This window comes from Ciona robusta, chromosome 8 (assembly GCF_009617815.1).
Source record: "Ciona robusta chromosome 8, ASM961781v2".
Taxonomy (NCBI): domain Eukaryota; kingdom Metazoa; phylum Chordata; class Ascidiacea; order Phlebobranchia; family Cionidae; genus Ciona; species Ciona robusta.
Window position 1 is genome coordinate 7,451,915 of NC_143242.1, and position 20,196 is coordinate 7,472,110.

Sequence of the window (20,196 nt, forward strand, 5' to 3'; positions counted from 1 at the left end):
AACTTATTTTTATTCAATTTCAGAATAGTTTTAGCGTTGGTTGGTATATTGTTTGACTTAAAGTTTTAAGATGAGGAATAAGTTACGAAGTTGTGTCTTTATATTGCTACTATCATTCTCCGCAGGTGGGTGAAACTGTCATGTTTGGTTTAGCTTACATAGTTTTATATGGTTGTGAATGTATAAAGTATAGGGTGGGGGAGGATGGGACACCCATTCATTCTATTTTCTTGTCCCATTTGATAGCAAACAAAGAATATTCAAAGAATTATAAAACTGTGTCCTCACGACTCCCATAGACCGTTGTTAATTGTTTAAAACACGATCAGGATATTTGGATATTGTGTGCTAAAGGTGTCCCATCTTCCCCACCCAAATATATAAAACATCTGGCTGTTTGGTATAGTAGCCTACTGGTAATAGATAGCCTGAGGTGGATGGGTACCATTAGCCCATAATATATAGTACTGTGGGGTAAGATGGGATATCGTTATAGCACCGAAATCCCAAATGTTTATTGTGTTTTAAACAACTAACAACGATCGTTTAGAGTTGTGAGGATACCGTTATATAATTCCGTAAATATTCTTTGTTTACTACCAAAATAACCGATAAATATAGATCATCTTACCCCACAGATCTCTACACAGTTATATTGCGCAACACTTTAGCACTTGTCCGCCAAATAGCCCAACCCAACAGTCGCTAAACAAAGTGACAATTATAAGTGTTATGTTAGACCACACGCCCATATTGAATCTGTCAATTTCTGTTTGGTTTGGACTTATGTACTATAATATGGTATTTTATGTGAAAATCCCCTTTCTATTTTGATTAACTGAAAGTATAGCCAGAGTGTATTTATCAAACAAGTCTGTAATTCTGTTTTATCCATAAGCGTGTTTTAACGACTGCCATTTTACTGTTTTTTCCTGTATATTTACAAATTACCCTGACCTTTGTGGCCATTGAGGCAAAATAATGTCATTCATAGTGAAACATATCCATAAGGCGTGTACAATGTGAACTTCTAATTTATTAGCAGGTGTAATACGTGCACCGTATCGACCCCTTGGCGCGCTTTCGTGTGTTACAGTTAACCACTGTTAATATTTAACAAGATATTTGTCTCTGGGAAACAGTATCCAGCACCACGCTAAGAGACTGGCCGGTCGTTAGTTACGTTTAATGGGGTTGCGAAACACGCAATGACCTTCATGTAATACGGGCAGTTATACTTGCTCGGCACAAATCATTGTGAAATGAATGAGAATGAATGTAACTTATTAAATGAATGTAACTTATTAAATGAATGTAACTTAAGAATGAATGTAACTTTTTTATCCTCACATGGCGGGGCAACGACAGTCGTTATCACACAGATGTTCTGTTTCATACACCTCGTGCCCGCTTACAAGTTACCACATATATATAACTGAGTTATCCTCACATGGCGGGCCAATGACTGCCGTTATAACATTCTATGTAGTTAAAAACGTTAATTTAAACCCATGGGATTAATGAAAATATGACATTTTAACTGGAAGACAGGTTGTTAAAAGCCTAGATACATACGGTTTATGCACCGAACAGAATGCTCATGTTATACCAAAGGTTAAATACGAGACATAGTTTGGTGGGGGAAGATGGGACACCTTCAGCACATAATATCCAAATATCCTGATCGTGTTTTAAACAATTAACAACGGTCTATGGGAGTCGGGAGGATACAGCTTTATAATTCTTTGAATGATCTTTGTTTACTACCAAATGGGACGAAAAATAGAATGAAAAGGTGTCCTATCTCCCCTACTCTACTGTATTATGTGCTAACAGTTTCCATCTAACCACACAGTACTATAACAGCATGCTTATAATATACAAACATTTTAAAATATGGGATAATATGTAGTAACATTGTTCATCATACTCAAATCATAACAGCATGATGCTTATGTTATACAGAAGCTTAAGAATGACCTTGAATGGCCTTTCTGGCGGGCCAATGACTGCCGTTATAACATTCTATGTAGTTAAAAACGTTAATTTAAACCCATGGGATTAATGAAAATATGACATTTTAACTGGAAGACAGGTTGTTAAAAGCCTAGATACATACGGTTTATGCACCGAACAGAATGCTCATGTTATACCAAAGGTTAAATACGAGACATAGTTTGGTGGGGGAAGATGGGACACCTTCAGCACATAATATCCAAATATCCTGATCGTGTTTTAAACAATTAACAACGGTCTATGGGAGTCGGGAGGATACAGCTTTATAATTCTTTGAATGATCTTTGTTTACTACCAAATGGGACGAAAAATAGAATGAAAAGGTGTCCTATCTCCCCTACTCTACTGTATTATGTGCTAACAGTTTCCATCTAACCACACAGTACTATAACAGCATGCTTATAACATACAAACATTTTAAAATATGGGATAATATGTAGTAACGTTGTTCATCATACTCAAATCATAACAGCATGATGCTTATGTTATACAGAAGCTTAAGAATGACCTTGAATGGCCTTTCTGCAAATCCCTTCCACAGATGTTGTGGTCATTACGTTAGAGCAGCAATTTATAAAACGAACTGTTTCGATCAATACCTGCTTACGCAAACGAGACGCAATCAATACTAAATATAAGATAACCCTCGCACAAATATAATATGTATAATGTGGCCCCTTTTATTGATCTGAAATATATTGCAATAAATGTTACAATTCGTGAATAACATACGCGTTTTTTGCGTTTTTTTATCCCCTCCAATATGATAGCGAAGATCAAATAAATGAATTTATTTTGATTTTTCAGTCATTTGTGTTTTTGTTTCGTATTTTCAGTCACCTTAAAATGATCGAATCTGGTTAAAAGTGAAAAGCAGGGAGAGTAAAACGACAGTCGTTATAACACGAGTCTGGATAAAACAGAAAACATAACTTATATTCGATAAAAGCGTGACCATAACAACCTACAAACAATCAACAATAAACAATTTAATTACATTAAAGTTAGAATTGAAACATGGCCAATTGAGTAGGCCATGATTGAAAACAACTTTTCGAATAAATATATTGTGTATGTACGTCGCCTGGGCCCTAAATTAATACTGAAGTGGCTTCATTAGGCTATTCATTATACCTATAACAGCCTAATATATTGTATTAAATCGACCAATACATTACCATTTACATTTACAGCCAATATATTCATTGAAGAACCGTCAGACAAATTAGTTCCATCTGATTCAACGGCGATCATCTCATTTACTTGCAAAGCTAACGTTGTTGATCCAGTATATACGTGGCGGAAAGATGGGTCGCCCGTTGATACAACAGGTAATTAATTGTAATGTTGCCATATACTGTACTGCCTATAAAGTTAGGCAGATTAGAGTCTATATCTCTTTTTAAATTTAAATACATGAAAATGGGTCTATAATCTATCTATGCATGATGACTGCTTAGGTATGTTTTATATAGAAGTAAATTGTGGGTATAAACGGTCCAACTCTGTCTTTGGCCCAAGGTCCCTTCGAATATCTTACCATAGGAACTCACCCATATAGAATAGAATGTGCTTATACAGTGTTGGGGTAATGAGCCAACTCTGGCCTAAACCCCGGTTCCCATGGCATGTCTCCCTGTAGGGCCTCACCCATATAGAATCGAATGTGCATATACAACGTTGGGGTAATGGGCCCACAAAAGTTACATGTGCTGGTAACTTATAAGCGAGCACAAGGTGTATGAAACCATACAAGGATAAACCATTTACATTCATTTATTCACTTTATATATTTAGATGGCTCCCGATTCCAAGTGCACGGAGGAACGTTAGAAATATCGAATCCACAAGATTCAGATGCAGGCGATTACCAGTGTGTTCTTAGCAGCGTGGATGGGACGGTTGTCAGTAATTATGGAAAGCTTGTGTTTGGATGTAAGTGTGTTTATAAACATATATATAGTACATTGGGGTAAGATGGTACGTATATATACATATAGTAGATTGGGGTAAGATGGTACGGGGTAAGATGGTACGTATGAATACATATGGTAGATTGGGGTAAGATGGTACGTATATATACATACAGAACATTGGGGTAAGATGGTACGTATATATACATAGCGTAGATTGGGGTAAGATGGTACGTATAGATACATATAGAACATTGGGGTAAGATGGTACGTATATATACATATAGTACATTGAGGTAAGATGGTACGTATATATACATATAGAACATTTGGGTAAGATGGTACGTATATATACATATAGTACATTGAGGTAAGATGGTACGTATATATACATATAGAACATTGGGGTAAGATGGTACGTATATATACATAGCGTAGATTGGGGTAAGATGGTACGTATAGATACATATAGAACATTGGGGTAAGATGGTACGTATATATACATAGCGTAGATTGGGGTAAGATGGTACGTATAGATACATATAGAACATTGGGGTAAGATGGTACGTATATATACATATAGAACATTGGGGTAAGATGGTACGTATATATACATAGCGTAGATTGGGGTAAGATGGTACGTATAGATACATATAGAACATTGGGGTAAGATGGTACGTATATATACATAGCGTAGATTGGGGTAAGATGGTACGTATAGATACATATAGAACATTGGGGTAAGATGGAACGTATAAATACATATAGAACATTGGGGTAAGATGGTACGGGGTAAGATGGTACGTATATATATAAAGTAGATTGGGGTAAGATGGTACGAATATATATACATATAGTAGATTGGGGTAAGATGGTCCATGTTTTCATACCCTTTTATCGTCCTTTTTGGTAATAAATAAATAACATTTGACAGAATTATGTTAATTGAAAAAGCAGGATTAGGAAATATGGGATATTTTGTGCTAACAGTATCCATCTTACCCCACAGTACTACAAATGTAATATAGTAGGGTGGGGGAAGAGGGGACACCTTTTCGTTCTATTTTTTTGTCCCATTTGGTAGTAAACAAAGAACATTCAATAAATTATAAAACCTTATCTTCACGACGTCCATAGACCGTTGTTAATTGTTTAAACGCGATCAGGATATTTAAATATCATGTGCTAAAGGTGTCCCATCTTCCCCCACAGTACTCTATATTGATTAGTTCTAACAGACGAACTGCGCAAATCGCAACAGATTTAGAGATTAAGAATCTAAACATAATCCCTAATCACTCAGGGAAGCATTTTGATTAATTCCCGTGGATTACCAAGACATTTTTTGTTTAAATGAAAAATCCTTTGGTTTAAGTAATTGCTGAAATATCTGTGTACTACTATATCCATTATACTGCAACCACTAAGGCATATTAATGCCTATCACTTACAAATAATAATGCGAAGTATCTTAAAAATATCGCTAACCGTAGTTTATAGGCTACCATGAATGGACGTGTTTGTATTAAAACTGACCATAAAATACATGTTTCATGCTCCTGGTATAAGCATGGGTTACAGACAAACACACAACTCCGTTATTAGATGTATAGTAGGGTGGGGGGAGATGGGACACATTTTCATTCTATTTTCTCGTATAATTTAGTAGTTAACAAAGAACATTCAAAGAATTATAAAACCGTATCCTCACGACTCCCATAGACCGTTGTTAATTGTTTAAAACACGATCAGGATATGTAGATATTATGTGCTAAAGCTGTCCCATCTTTTCCCACAGTACTATACACACACACACACACACACACACATATATATATACAATTGTAAACTCTGATACCACAAATACATTTATTGAGAAAGCGGAACCTACCATATATCATAAATGACTTGCGATTACCTAATACCACGAACCGCTGTTAATGTTTTACGCCATGGTACAGTGTTAAGTGCGCTCATGACCGGGGAATATGGGTTACAATCTTGGCGCTGTCACCATTGTGGGTGTATGCCTGTGGATAAGACTTGACACCAATTGTTTTAGCCCAGTGGTCACTTGTAAGCGGCAGGAAGCTATATGACCACTAGCGTTGCTCCGCCACACGGGGAAACATAAGTCCAGCTATTAAAAATGCCATTTTATAAAGTAATATACGATATAAAAAATATACAAAAAATATCCTCTTAAAATTTATTCCTTGATCACTTATTATAACCAGGGGTTGGAGAATTCTCTCCTTCGGTAAACGAACCAGTGACAACAGTTGTTGGTAAGGGAGTGTCGATCAAATGCCCACAGCCAAGTTATGCTCCAGGTAAGAACAATATAATATATTTATAGTAGGGTGAGGAAGATGGGACACCTTTAGCTCGTAATATCTGAAATTCTTGATCGTGTTTTAAACAAATAACAACGGTCTATGGGAGTCGTGAAGTAACGGTTTTATAATTCTTTGAATGCTCTTTGTTTAGTACCAAACGGGACGAGAAAGTAGAGTTAAAAGATGTCCCATCTTACCCCACTCTATACTGTATAAACTATGTTGTAACACACATGCAGAAACACAACACATAGCAGTCACGCGTTGCTGGATCTGCTTTTATATCCTTTAGTTATCCAGACGCGTTGTTAAACAAGGGAGTATCCGATTTTATAACTTTTACGAGCTTTTGCTGTGAGAAAACTATGTACACTAAGTAGATCATTAAACGAATCTAAAACTTATCCACGATCCCAAGGAAGAAACTTCAGAGAATTGAAAAAACTGTATCTTTACGACTCCCATAGACGGTTGTTAATTGTTTAAAATACGATCAGAATATTTGTATATTATAATGTTAAAGGTGTCCCGTATTACCCCACCCCTAATATAATGACTGTTGCTGCCATGTGATGTATATTCAATACAACTTAGCATCATCAACTTTCAAAACAGCGAGCTATACATTCGCTGGTTTAAATTCTCATTACACATCGGTTAGCTGGTTCCAACTATTACAACATACTAGCATTCTATATTTATTGAGCAAACATTACGTTATTCTACACAAACATTGCGTTAAAATAAAGGTTCCGTTCATACAATGTTTAAAACCAGCCGCCAAAACGGTTTGTTTAACGGTGTAATCGTATTCCCTTGTTCAGAGTTTAAAGTCGTTTTTTTTACTGTAAAACAACGGACGTTCGACGTCCTATGTACAAGCAAGAACGTACGTGAGATAATTCATGTACGTGTTGGAAACAGAACACCCACGTTATAACGACTGTTGTTGCCCGCCATGCCAGAATAAACTGGTTACATTCAAGTTAACCCGTAAGCGGGCACTAAGTGTATAAAACAGAACACCCGTGTTATAACGACTGTTGTTGCCCGCCATGCCAGGATAAATAAGTTACATGCGCGGTAACTTATAAGCGAGCACGAGGTGTTAGAAACAGAACACCAGTGTTTACGACTGTCGTCCTTATTTTCTTTATTTGTAACCGTTGTATTTTTTTACACTAGAGCACTCCGTCAGTTTCTATTGGGAGGCAATCGACAAAAACACGAGGATACAAACGCCCTGCAACCAATCCCACTACGTTTCTCAAACCGATGGCACATTATACATTGCTAACCCAACCGCTATTGACCAAGACACCTTAACATGTAACGTGCGATCACTTTGGAAATACAATGGCAAGCCAGAGAAAGCGGAATCGAGCATTGTACCGCTAACTGTGGATTCGTCAAGTAAGCGTGTGCTTCTGCCACTGTAAGCATAACGTAAGGATAGTGGGGTGGGGAACCATCCAGTCATATTACCCATAGTCCGGTGACTGTACAATAAAAAGCGGGGGTGTATTTGCTAAGCAACGATTAATTTGCTTGACTATTTACTAAGCTGGGTGTAGCCAAGTGACATAGCATGCTCCAGGTTTAAACAGTCGGCGCAACATTTCAGTTATTGTACTCTCCCACGCAAAGTTAAATAAAGCTTTCGGTTTTGAAAACGAAACATCCCATGTGGTAGTTTAATCTTGCGCACTTAATTGGTATAGTATTGTGGGGTAAGATGGATACCGTTAGCATATATCGTACTCTATTTCATAATCCTGTTTTAAGAAATTGACAATACTGATTTTTAGCCATGAGAAATGTTTTCAGACGTTTTTTTTTCGTCCTACTTGATAGTAAACAAAGAACTTTTACAGAATTATATAGCCGTATCCTCAGGGCTCCCACATACAGTTGTTAATTGCTTAAAACACGACAGGAAATGTATGTGCTAAAGGTATCTGTGTTACCTCGTAATTTAAAGACGTGTTCATGCGACAAGTATATAAATGTACTTATAGCAGCCGAATTGGCAGCTATATAAAAACAATCAGCCGCAAAGTTACATACGTGGTAACTAGTAGGCGGGCACGAGGGGTTTGAAACAGAACACCCGTTTTATAACGACTGTCGTTACCCGCCACGCGATGATAAATAAGTTACGTTCATTCAACTCAGATGTCGAGTTCGATCCGGAGTTTATGCTTGTGCCCAAACCCGTTACAAACGCTAAGAGAGGAGGATACGCAATCATTGAATGCTTTGCAAGTGGCAGGTAAGACTTTATTTTATTTAAATTAATGTTTTAGTTGCCCCTTTAGCTGATAGCACCCACAATAGTGATAACGCTCACCTCTGAACCAGGGGGATACAGGTTCGAGACCCGACGCTGCTGCCATTGTGGGCATATGTATGGTTACTAATGGGTTGTCTAAATTGCCACCCATACAAAAATTATTCACTCACAAAGTTAAATACGTGGTAACACCTAAGTGGGCACGAGGTGTATGAAACAGAACACTCGTGTTATAACGTCCGCTACGGGATTAATGGGCTATACGATTATTAGTCGTAGTAACTAAATACCCTACGAACTATTGTAAGTATGTTTGGATCTGTTAAACGGATGCAGTAGATGTATCTTTTATAATGGTTCCTAATATAGACAATCATATTAAAAACGTATTCAAATGAAAATGCTCGTTCAGGTCAATACCGATTCACATTTGTATTTGTAGAGAAAACTTGATTAATTATTTAAAGCATTAAAGCAACCTCGTTGTCTATAGTCGTGGTACAGTAGTTAACACGAATGTAGAGATAAGACAGTAAAGGATCGAGGCTTGACCCTGCTACCATTGTGGGCGTATGTGTCCTTGGCAAGACAGTTAACAGCGATTGCTCCAACCCAGTGGTCGCTGATGGGTTGTCCAAATTGTCAGTAAAATGTAAAAACCATCGACCACAAATTAAACTACGTCGTAACTCGTAAGCGAGCACGCGGTGTATAAAACAAAACACCCGTGCTATAACGACTGTCGCTGCCCCGCCATCGGATAAATAAGTTACATTTATTTATTCATTTATTTTTAGGCCCACACCGCAGTTATCATGGACAAAACTGGGCGGCCCAATGCCTGTCAATCACACCATAAGTGAAGCAGGCCAACTTATCTTGAAAGCGGTAACTGAGGACATGGCTGGTACATACAGGTGCACTGCTGTTAATAGCAAGGGGTCAACACATGCAGATGGGGAATTGAGACTCGAATGTAAGTAGATTGCAAAATTATATCGTATAAATAAACATAGGGAATGTAATAGAGTAAAATATACGTTATCTTGGTTTAGTACAATATAGTGAATACAGTAGGGTGGAGGGAGATGGGACACCTTTAGCTTATAATGTTCAAAGATCTAGATCTTGTTTTAAACATTTAACAAAATAACTTGTACATGATGGTAAGACTGTATTAGATACATTGAATGTCCTGCTGAATGACATTGAATGGATTTTTAATTAAAAGCTCGTTAAATGCAACACCTAATATCGATTTATAGAAATTTACACAAGACCTAAAGAAATTTCGATTTGTCTACAGTTACATAAGCAGTTTAATCAGCAAATCAATAATTTAATAACCAATAGTTCAGTTAACATTGAGATAAGGAGTCACATTTAATAATACATTATAATATAGTGGGGTGGGGGAAGATGGGACACCTTTAGCACAAAATATATAAATTCCCTGATCGTATTTTAAACAATTAACAATGCTCTATGAAAGTTGCGAGGACAAGGTTTTATAATTCCTTGAATGTTTTTTGTTTGCTACCAAAATGTACATACATTGAATGAACAAGAAAATAGAATGAAAAGGTGTCCCATCTTCCCCAATCCTAACTATAATTTATACATTATATATTTATTTGTACCATCTTCTTCCAAGCAACCTGGCTATTTTATTTGTTGTAATCATTGCTAAATATAACAACCTGGGTGTTTGGGTAATGGGCCAACTCTGGCCTAAATCCCAGGTCCCATGGCGTGCCTCACTGTAGGACCTTACTCATATAGAATGTGCATATACAATGTTGGGGTAATGGGCCCACTCTGGCCTAAATCCCAGGTCCCATGGCATGCCTCACTGTAGAACCTCACCCATATAGAATAGAATGTGCATATACAATGTTGGGGTAATGGGCCAACTCTGGCCTAAATCCCAGGTCCCATGGCATGCCTCACTGTAGGACCTCACCCATATAGAATAGAATGTGCATATACAATGTTGGGGTAATGGGCCAACTCTGGCCTAAATCCCAGGTCCCATGGCATGCCTCACTGTAGGACCTCACCCATATAGAATAGAATGTGCATATACAATGTTGGGGTAATGGGCCAACTCTGGCCTAAATCCCAGGTCCCATGGCATGCCTCACTGTAGGACCTCACCCATATAGAATAGAATGTGCATATACAATGTTGGGGTAATGGGCCAACTCTGGCCTAAATCCCAGGTCCCATGGCATGCCTCACTGTAGGACCTCACCCATATAGAATAGAATGTGCATATACAATGTTGGGGTAATGGACCAACTCGTGCCTAAATCTCAGGTCCCGTATACAATGCTGCAGCAACCTAGAGATATAATATAATTCACTTACAAAACTTGTAGATGCGCCGCAGTGGACTTCACCTATTTCCTCATTCTCTGTGGATAGAACCACATCTGCATCTATACAATGTGGAGCCATTGCTGTTCCCACTCCATCATTTACTTGGCTCAAAAATGGCGTCGTGCTTGGCGACAGTGGGAATATAAACATTGGGAATTTTGATGGTGGAAGCCAGCTAGACATCTATGATGTTTCAGAAGCCGACCAAGGAATGTACCAGTGTGTAGTAAGCAATTCACATGGGAGCATATTCTCGAGCGCAAAAATGGCCGTAGTCTGTAAGTATTATTTGTTGTTTTATAAAATATTTTCAGAATAAGTATCAAAATTGGACACCGTTTTCAAGTTTTTTTCTTACAAGTTTATAAGTATCTTTACCAAAAACCTGTGCTATAAATGTGGTAACTTGTAAGCGGGCACAAGGTTTATGAAACAGAAACACCCGTGTTATAACGACTGCCGTTGCCCCCGCATGCGAGACTAAATAACTTACATTAATTAATTCCAAAGTTTAAATAAAAGTTTAGGTTAAACAAGTTACGCTTATTTATTCATATCTACCTTTTCATAATAATAACTTCATTTATCTCTTCCATTTTTCTCCGCAGCTATTCCTCCAACCATTATAGAACCTGTGCCGGACATCACGCGCGCTGCGTTGGACAATGAAGTGATCATCACGTGTGATATCGAAGCAGCACCAGCGGCCGTTATAGTTTGGACCAAGGATACCGATCAAGTGCTTGTAATTGATAATAACAAGTGAGTTGATGAATTGAAGTTGATGAAAATAAATAAATAGCTTTAAAATGTTGGTATAGTACTATGGGGTAAGATGGGACACCTTTAGTATATTATCTAAATAACCTGATCGTGTTTTAAACAATTAACAACAGTCTATGGGAGTCGTAGGGATTCCGTTTTATAATTCTTTAAAAAGTATCCCATCTTTCCCCACCCTACTGCATATTGGGTCAAGAGTTTATTCAAAATGGTTATAATATGTATGTGACAGTGCTAACTAAAATATGTACAAAATATATACAAATAACAGAAATGGTATATGTGGTAATTCGTTAGTGGGCACGAGATGTATGAAACAGAACACCCGTGTTATAACGACTATCGTTGCCTGGCCAAGCGAGGATAAATAAGTTACATACATGGTAACTCGTAAGCAGGCATGAGGTGTATGAAACAAAACACCTGTGTTATAACAACTGTCGTGCCCCACCATGCGAGGTTAAATAAGTTACATTCGTCTAAATCTTTAACCCGTGCTGTATAGAGCCAAATAAACAGACTAACCTGATAATACTTGCAGATACACTTTGCAATCAGATGGTCTTAAAATAAGCAACCTCGCAAATGGTGATGCTGGTGTATATAATTGCTATGCTGAGAATGATATGGGAAACGTACAAAGTGAAGGAACATTGCAAATTTACTGTAAGGAAATACATTGACTTTGGTTTAATATTTTGGGAGAAATAAAAACTTTTTTGGAATTTTTTTGTTTATTTCGTACAAAATATGGGGCGACATTGCTAATATACATTAACATAGTTATAATGGATAACCTTATTGGTTAATTTGGAAAATGCAATTCATGCAGTTCGTCACCTTACAGCAGAACACAATTGAAATAAAAATCATATCATAAATCTAGGCTATCATGTTTGTAGTTAAACTAAACAGAAAATCTGTGTTTTCTACACTAAGTTTATAAAAGAGTCTGTAAAAAATGCTATGGATAAAACGTATTGGAAAGTGCCTCAGTTAAAACGTAGCTGTTGAGTCCAATACATGGTTAACATACAATTGATTCATATTTATTATATTTCCAGTGCCCACAGTTATAACAACAGGACCACAAGGGAATGAAGTCATTGTGGGCGACTTGGTTCAAATGGGATGTCAAGCTACACATGATAACCAGTTGGAACTTACATGGTCATGGACACAAAATGGGGAAGCTATCAGTGTATTTGATAAACATTATACAATATCCGGTGACAGCATACTGGTATGTATTATGGAGTTTTGAAAGCATTTAAACTTATGCTAATTTAAAAGTCTGGTACTGTAAGACACTAACAACAAATGCTCCAACCCAGTGGTCACTAATAGGTTGTCTTAATTGTCAGCCATACATAAAAAATCACCCACAAAGTTATATATGCAGTAACTTATAAGCGGGCACAAGGTGTATGAAACAGAACACCCGTGTTATAGTTACTGTTGTTGCCCCCCTATCCGAAGATAAATAAGTTACATACGTTGTAACTTATTATAAATGGGCACGAGGTGTATGAAACAGAACACTAGTATTATAACAACAGTCATTCCAAGTTATATTCCGTGTTATAATGACTGTTGTTTTCGATATGATCAATAAGTTAAATATGTGATAACCTGCAAGCAAGCACACGGTGAATGAAACAGAACAAGCTTCATTATTTCTGACCTTTCTATTAACTTGCAGATTAAAGATGTTTCCAGTGAGCAAGCAGGAATTTACCAGTGTTGCGCAAATACCGATGTTGGAACAGATTGTGCTTCTGCTACTGTGGTTGTTATGGGTAAGCTGGAAACACTGTATAAAAAATTATCTAGTGGTTTTTTTTTTAAATAAGTTATCTACTCATACTTTTACTGATATATATAAACCAATGCATTCTCTGGACATATACATACATATATTGACCGGCGCCGTGGCATAGTGGTTAGCGCGCCTGCATGTAACCCATAGGTAATGGGTTCAAGGCTCGACGCTGCTACCATTGTTGGCGTGTGTCATTGGGCAAGACTCTTAAGGGCAATTGCTCCAACCCAGTGGTCCAAATTATCTGCCATATATAAAAAGGAATAAAAAAATCCCCCCCAAAAAATAATCACCCTTAAAGTAACATGCATGGTAACTCGTAAGCTGGCACGAGATGTTAAACCCGTGTTATAACGACAGTCGTTTTCTGTCCATGCTAGGATAAAGTAAGTTACAATTATTCATACATTCATATATTCCAATGCATTCTCACAGCACCCCCCGAACCCCCTACCAATGTAATGGTCACAAACTCATATGAGAACACCGTCACACTACAATGGCAAGCAGGCAATGATAATGGGGCAGCCGTGGACTTGTATTTGGTTGAAGCTAAATGTGGTTTTGATTGCTCATGGAGATTTATTGTCACGAGTCCGATATTTGTCAACACAACGACTTGTCAAGTGAAGAAACTTCTTCCAAACAACGACTATATGTTCCGAGTAACAGCCATGAATAAATATGGCACTGGTGCACCTAGTGAGCCTTCAGCAGTTTATTCAAGCCCTCCAGGAGGTGTGTATAACTTACCTTTGTTTGTGTCTTTGATTATGTATGCAACTTATTTATACTCTGATGGGACAAAGACAGTCGATATAACACGGGTGTTCTGTTTTATACACCTCCTGTCCGCTTACAAGTTACAACGTATGTAACATATTTATCCTTGCATGATGGGGCAACGACAGTCATTATAACACAGGTGTTCTGTTTCATACACTATCCGTGCCTGCTTACCAGTTACCATGTATGTAACTGAGTGTTTTTTGTTTTGTTTTTTTTTAATGGGTTAGGGCCTTGTCAAGGACTTGGGATTTAGGCCAGAGTTGGCCCATTACCTCAACACCCAAAAAGCCCATTGAAGTCTTTCATGCGACCGGTGCCAAGACGCGCATCGCAGTAAGACAGGTTATGTATTTATATCACCCTATTATTTCAGCTCCAATTAGACATCCAATCAAAATCAAAGGAGCAAGCAAGGAACTTGGGGAGTTGGTGGTGCAATGGCAGGTAATGGATATATCAGGTTTTATTTAATGTTGTAATAGGTGACTCACTACCTGTTAAAATATTGTTGTCTTTAAATACGGCTTTGTGGTCAGGCACTACAACTCGATCAAATGACATTGCTCAAACCTGTTGTCACTAATGAGTTATAGCAGTCCATGTGTTGGGTCATTGGCGTTAAGTGTCTTGCCTGAGGACACATACGCCCACAATGGTAGCAGTGACGAGCCTTGAACCCATTACCTCTGGGTTGCATGCAGGCGCGCTAACCACTTTGCCACGGCACCGGACAAACATTGTGACCTCTTTCTAGTTAAAACTAACATTTTACTCTTAATACAGTATCATCCCAAAGTATTTTAAAAACATTGTTGTGCAGCCAATGCAACCAAAGTATTTTGGAGACAACGATATATCGTACAAGGTTGTTATTCGTAAACAAGTAAGAGGAGACCCAGTTGTTCTTCCGGTTAATTTGAACGATACAAATGTTCCACCTGTTGATAATAGACCTTGGATTGAACAAGTTGCGATTGGAGGTACCAAGAATCAAACAACATTTAAGGTAAGAGTTTATGAACTTGGTTTAAACTTGATGTTTATGTATATACTCCCCATTACCCCAACATTGTATATGCACATTCTATTCTATATGGGTTAGGTCCTACAGTGTAGCTTGCCATGGGGCCTGAGATTTAGACCAGAGTTGGCCCATTACCCCAACATTGTATATGCACATTCTATTCTATATGGGATAGGTCTTACAGTGATACTGTGTAACTACCATAATAATCGATTTTTCTTCACAGAAATAGCATCTTATTGAATATAAATATGTTTCCAGGTAAATGCATCTGAGATATTTGTTCCATATGAAGTAAAAGTACAAGCAGTTAACAACTATGGACCTGGACCATTCAGTTTGATGAGGGTGCTACATACTGCTGAAAAAGGTTTGGGTTTATAGTTTGTGAAATTTACTCCATTCTATATAAGTGAGGTTTTACAGTGAGGCATGCCATGGGACCTGAGATATAAGGAAATTAACAGCACGTAACAGTCAATAAAATACGCTATGGATGTGTTCGTGTCCATACATGAAACTGGCACGAGGTTGTGACACGTAAGCGGGCACGAGGTGTATAAAACGGAACACCCGTGTTTAATGACTATCATTTTTCGGCCCTGCGAAGACAAATGAGTTACAATCATTTGTTGGCCCATTCCACAATAGACCAATAGACCATGTTAAACCTATGCCATCAATCCAAAACCCATTTACCTTGCTGTAAAACCAACATATAATATCTGTATTAAAAAGTAAACTGTATATTAAACTTGCAGCTCCAACCAAGTATCCTTCCGGCATTAAAGTTAGAACAGCAGCAGCGTATAGTGCAGAGTTGGAATGGTTGTACCTGGAGAATAAAAATGGATATACAAGAGGGTACAAGGTATAACTTGTATATGTTGATACTGATATTCGTATGTTTTCTTGGGCTAAACATTTAACCAAAATTGCTCCAATCTAGTGATCACTAATGGGTTGTAGCACCCTGGGTGGAGTTACTCTATACTTTCTTAATGTTACCGATTTAGAAGAAACCTTTTAATTTGACACAGTTTCTTAAGTAGTTTTTGCCCACAGCATGTTTAAACGACAGTCATTTTGGTGATATCCTCTTCTTTAATTAATTTAATTTTTGCTATCGTATTTAAAAAATAAATAAAACCTCATGCTATGTTTACAATATGCTAAAAAAGAATTTTAGTGATTATTTACCTCCATGTTTGGTCCCAGGTGAGTCTGTGCCCAAGAATGGAGGATCCTTCATGCGAGAACCCTGATCTTTGGTTAAACTACACAACTGCAAGAGCTCGGCCTCATATTAACATGGATGGACTGAAACCAAACTATTATTATGTTGTGTATATTGCTGGCTTTAATACAGCAGGTAAAAAGTAACTTATTTTATTTATGGCGGGGCAACAAAAGTTGTCAGAACACGAGTGTTCTGTTTTGATACACCTTGTGCCTGCTTACAAGTTACCACGTATGCAACCTATTTATCTTCGCATGGCGGGGCAACAACAGTCGTTATAACACAAGTGTTCTGTTTTAATACACCTCGTGTCTGCTTACAAGTTACCATGTATGTAACTTTGTGGGTAATTTTTTTGGGGGGATGTATAACTGATAATTTAGACAATCCATTAGTGACGGCTAGGTTGGAGCAATTTTTGTTATGTGCTTGCCCAAGGATACACGCCTTCATAAACCTATACCATATAAGCTTATAATAACACTGATAACAAAATAATATGTTACGTATGATCCTACTACTTAACCATGGCATGCACCTTCTACACAACAGGTATTGGCCCATGGAGCCCAGGAGACTTTACATTGCTTACTGCCTACCAACCACCACAAACAGCTCCTTCCAATATTGAGATAAGCGCGTCAGATATGACGTTATCTGCTTCATGGAGTCCAGTGCAGAAGGGATATGAAGAATCTGACATACAGGGATATAAGGTTAAACTTACACTCTATTGTTGTTTAAATATATCACTATAAATAGCATGATTCGTGTAATGATGCTTATTCAAATTCCGTAACACATCAAGGAATTAAAAGTTCCTGTCTACAAAATTAACATACATTTTGGTAAGAAATTAATAAATGTCAGGAAAAAGGTGTCAGTACCAAAAAAAACTAATTCAAAATTAAAATAAATGCTTTTTTTATGTCTGAAAATTTAAACATTACCTCTTTTTTGATTATTTAATATAAGAATACAATAATAAAATAAAAATAAGATTATAAGAACAACATAACCACCATGCAGGTCCAATACTGGTTTGAAGGTGCTGACCCCAACACAGCTAGAAGTTATTACAGCACGACTACTTCAGTAACGTTTGATCTGCCTGAACGCGCTGAATATGAGGTTTGGGTCCGAGCGTTTAGCCAAGGGGGTGATGGAAGACCTTCAACCCCAGCGCATGTTTCAACTTTGAAGGGTGAGTTTTTAAGAAATGTAACTTGTTCATTTTGAATGTGAACCAGGTAGTGTGTGCCATGAATGTCAGTTTAAATTTACCTCATTTATTCTAAATGCATTATGTGTATTGAATAGTGTAGCCTATAGGATGAATGTAAATATCCTCGCATGGTTTGGGCAACGACAGTCGTTATAACACGGGTGTTCTGTTTCATAAACCTCGTGCTCGCTTACGAGTTACCACGTATGTAACTTATTTATCCTTGCATGGCGGGGCAACGACAGTCGTTATAACACGGGTGTTCTGTTTCATACACCTCATGCTCGCTTATGAGTTAACATGTATGTAACTTATTTATCCTTGCATGGCGGGGCAATGACAGTCGTTATAACACCGGTGTTCTGTTTTATTCACCTTGTGCCTGCTTACAAGATTCCACTGGGTAGCAATTGCTGTTAAGTGTCTTGCCTAAAGACACATACACACCCACAATGGTAGCAGCATCGAGCTTTAAACCCATAACCTCTTGTCTGAAGCCAAATGCTCCCAGATCTGGCTTTTTACCAAACTGGTAACCTAAGTTTATGTGCATTTTATCAAGAATAATAATAACTATTTTCTACAGGTGTAAGTTCTGGCAGAGGAGGAGGAGCCAACAATATATCATCAAGTTTAACTCTCATTATACTTGCTTTTATATCAGCCATCATCCGAGTGCTGTAGTTGCATGCAGCATTGGTAAAAGAAAAACGGGAGAAAAAACATTTGCTCTTTCTGCCACCAGGCATTATGTAATAGGATTTTTGTGTTCCTTTTGGTATAAATTGTTAATTTAATTCCATTGTTTTGTTCGCCATATCCTGAAGAAGTCTTGCCGAATGGCAGACAAAACTTTGGGAAAAAATTAAGTTTTTATACCGAGAGGACGTCAAAAAACTATGTTAAAAACAATTATGTATAAACCAAAGAAAGAAGCAAAACCCTTACAAACAGCTCTTTAAAAACAAGTGGTTCTAAATATTTCAAACTGAAAATTGTTATCTTGTATACTTAGGTCAAAAACTCTAATTTTTTGCACAATGTAGAACCCAAAATATAATTTAAATACCATTTGCAAAAACCACACAAAGTATCTTTAAACCCGGGTAAACGAAAACCATGAGGTGCCTTTCTAAATGTCTGAAACTTTGTAGTTTTAGGGTCAGCTTGTTAACTGTCCATAATATCCTATTACTTTCTGTGTGTTTATAAATTATTAATAATTCTATTGTTAATTGTGTTTTGCAGTTTTTGTGCTCTGTAATTTAATTAAGAATTCCATAAAAATACCACTGTCATGATATGTGTCAAAACTGATATAAATAAGTCACCATCAAAGTCTTAGTACTTAGATAATTATGCAAAACTATTGGTACAGCAGGTTTCATTGCAATAGCAAATAAATACAGCTAATACTTTGGCCAAATTAAGCAGCAAAATTTCACCTAATTACTTTGCAAGCAGCGATTCTTTGATAAATAAAGTTTTGAACGTGTTATTTAAAAAAAATCTTTTCAGTAGAAAATCTTTATAAAAAAAATTTCAGAAAATTACAGTTTTTAAAAAAGTTTTTTTAGCAAAGAATCAAAGAGTTTTCAAAAAAGCTTATCCGCAGAAAATTAAAAAAAACAATTCTTCACAGAGTAACACCATAGATAGATAGCACCGCTTTTTACAAGTTTTAAACTTAATGAACTTGAATATGTATCAAAAAGAATTTAAAAAGTTTGGCGAAAATGGAAATTAAGTAACGATACTGCAGTAAAGGTAGAGTACGTTAAGTAATAAATAATTGTTTAACAAAATTAAACAGCATTTAACGATTATTTTGATAATCTAGAAAGCATAGACCTAAAGCTTCTTTGGCACAAACGAAAAGGTGAAACCAGAACACTCGTATCATATAGACCAGTGGTTCTTAAACTTTTTTCTTTGGACCCTTTATAAAAGTTTGGACTTGCGATACATCAGCAATAGAAGTTTTAGTTGCTATCCATAGTTTGGAATATAGTTAATAAATTCCTATATAGCTGGTGCATTGCAATGATTCAAAATTGATTCATTAGCATAAGTAGTAGTAGCCAATCTATAACAATCTTCCCGCTCTTAAAAATTTTATAACCACATACATTAATACATCATAATGACATTATAAAGCAAGAGAATCGAATCCAGGGTAACCAGGGAGGCCGGAGAACGGGTCGTCGGGCTCGGTTTGTCGCTTTTTTATCTTCTGTAGGTTGAGTTTCTCCCCGTAAATGACTGAATCGTGCACGGTAACGAATACACGGTCATGCGTAACGTGGCTGGAGAGACCACTCTCGTCAAGGGTTGATAGGACGTTCGCTGGAGGTGGTAGGTTATAAAGGA

At 37.2% G+C, this 20,196-nt stretch overlaps 2 protein-coding genes across 3 annotated transcripts in view; one reads left to right on the top strand and one right to left on the bottom strand.

Moving 5' to 3' along the window:
- LOC149732977 (contactin-1-like) lies at positions 1-19,113 on the top strand. Its single transcript, XM_089882551.1, has 21 exons — positions 1-125; positions 3,210-3,347; positions 3,814-3,951; positions 6,167-6,262; positions 7,454-7,681; positions 8,444-8,540; positions 9,359-9,537; positions 10,943-11,221; positions 11,552-11,705; positions 12,268-12,392; positions 12,791-12,969; positions 13,429-13,525; positions 13,984-14,286; positions 14,711-14,781; positions 15,158-15,343; positions 15,623-15,731; positions 16,123-16,232; positions 16,580-16,733; positions 17,154-17,317; positions 17,631-17,805; positions 18,413-19,113. Exons 1-21 carry the CDS (start codon positions 71-73, stop codon positions 18,508-18,510), a joined length of 3,135 nt encoding a protein of 1,044 aa, XP_089738677.1. The 5' UTR covers positions 1-70; the 3' UTR covers positions 18,511-19,113.
- The window catches only part of LOC149732978 (prestin-like), a 9,972-nt gene continuing 8,837 nt past the window's right edge, over positions 19,062-20,196 (bottom strand). For both annotated transcript variants that reach the window (XM_089882556.1, XM_089882557.1), the window contains exon 16: positions 19,062-20,172. In XM_089882556.1, the coding sequence (XP_089738682.1) occupies positions 19,976-20,172 (197 nt within the window). In that variant the 3' untranslated portion in view covers positions 19,062-19,975. The remainder of the gene's footprint in view (positions 20,173-20,196) is intronic.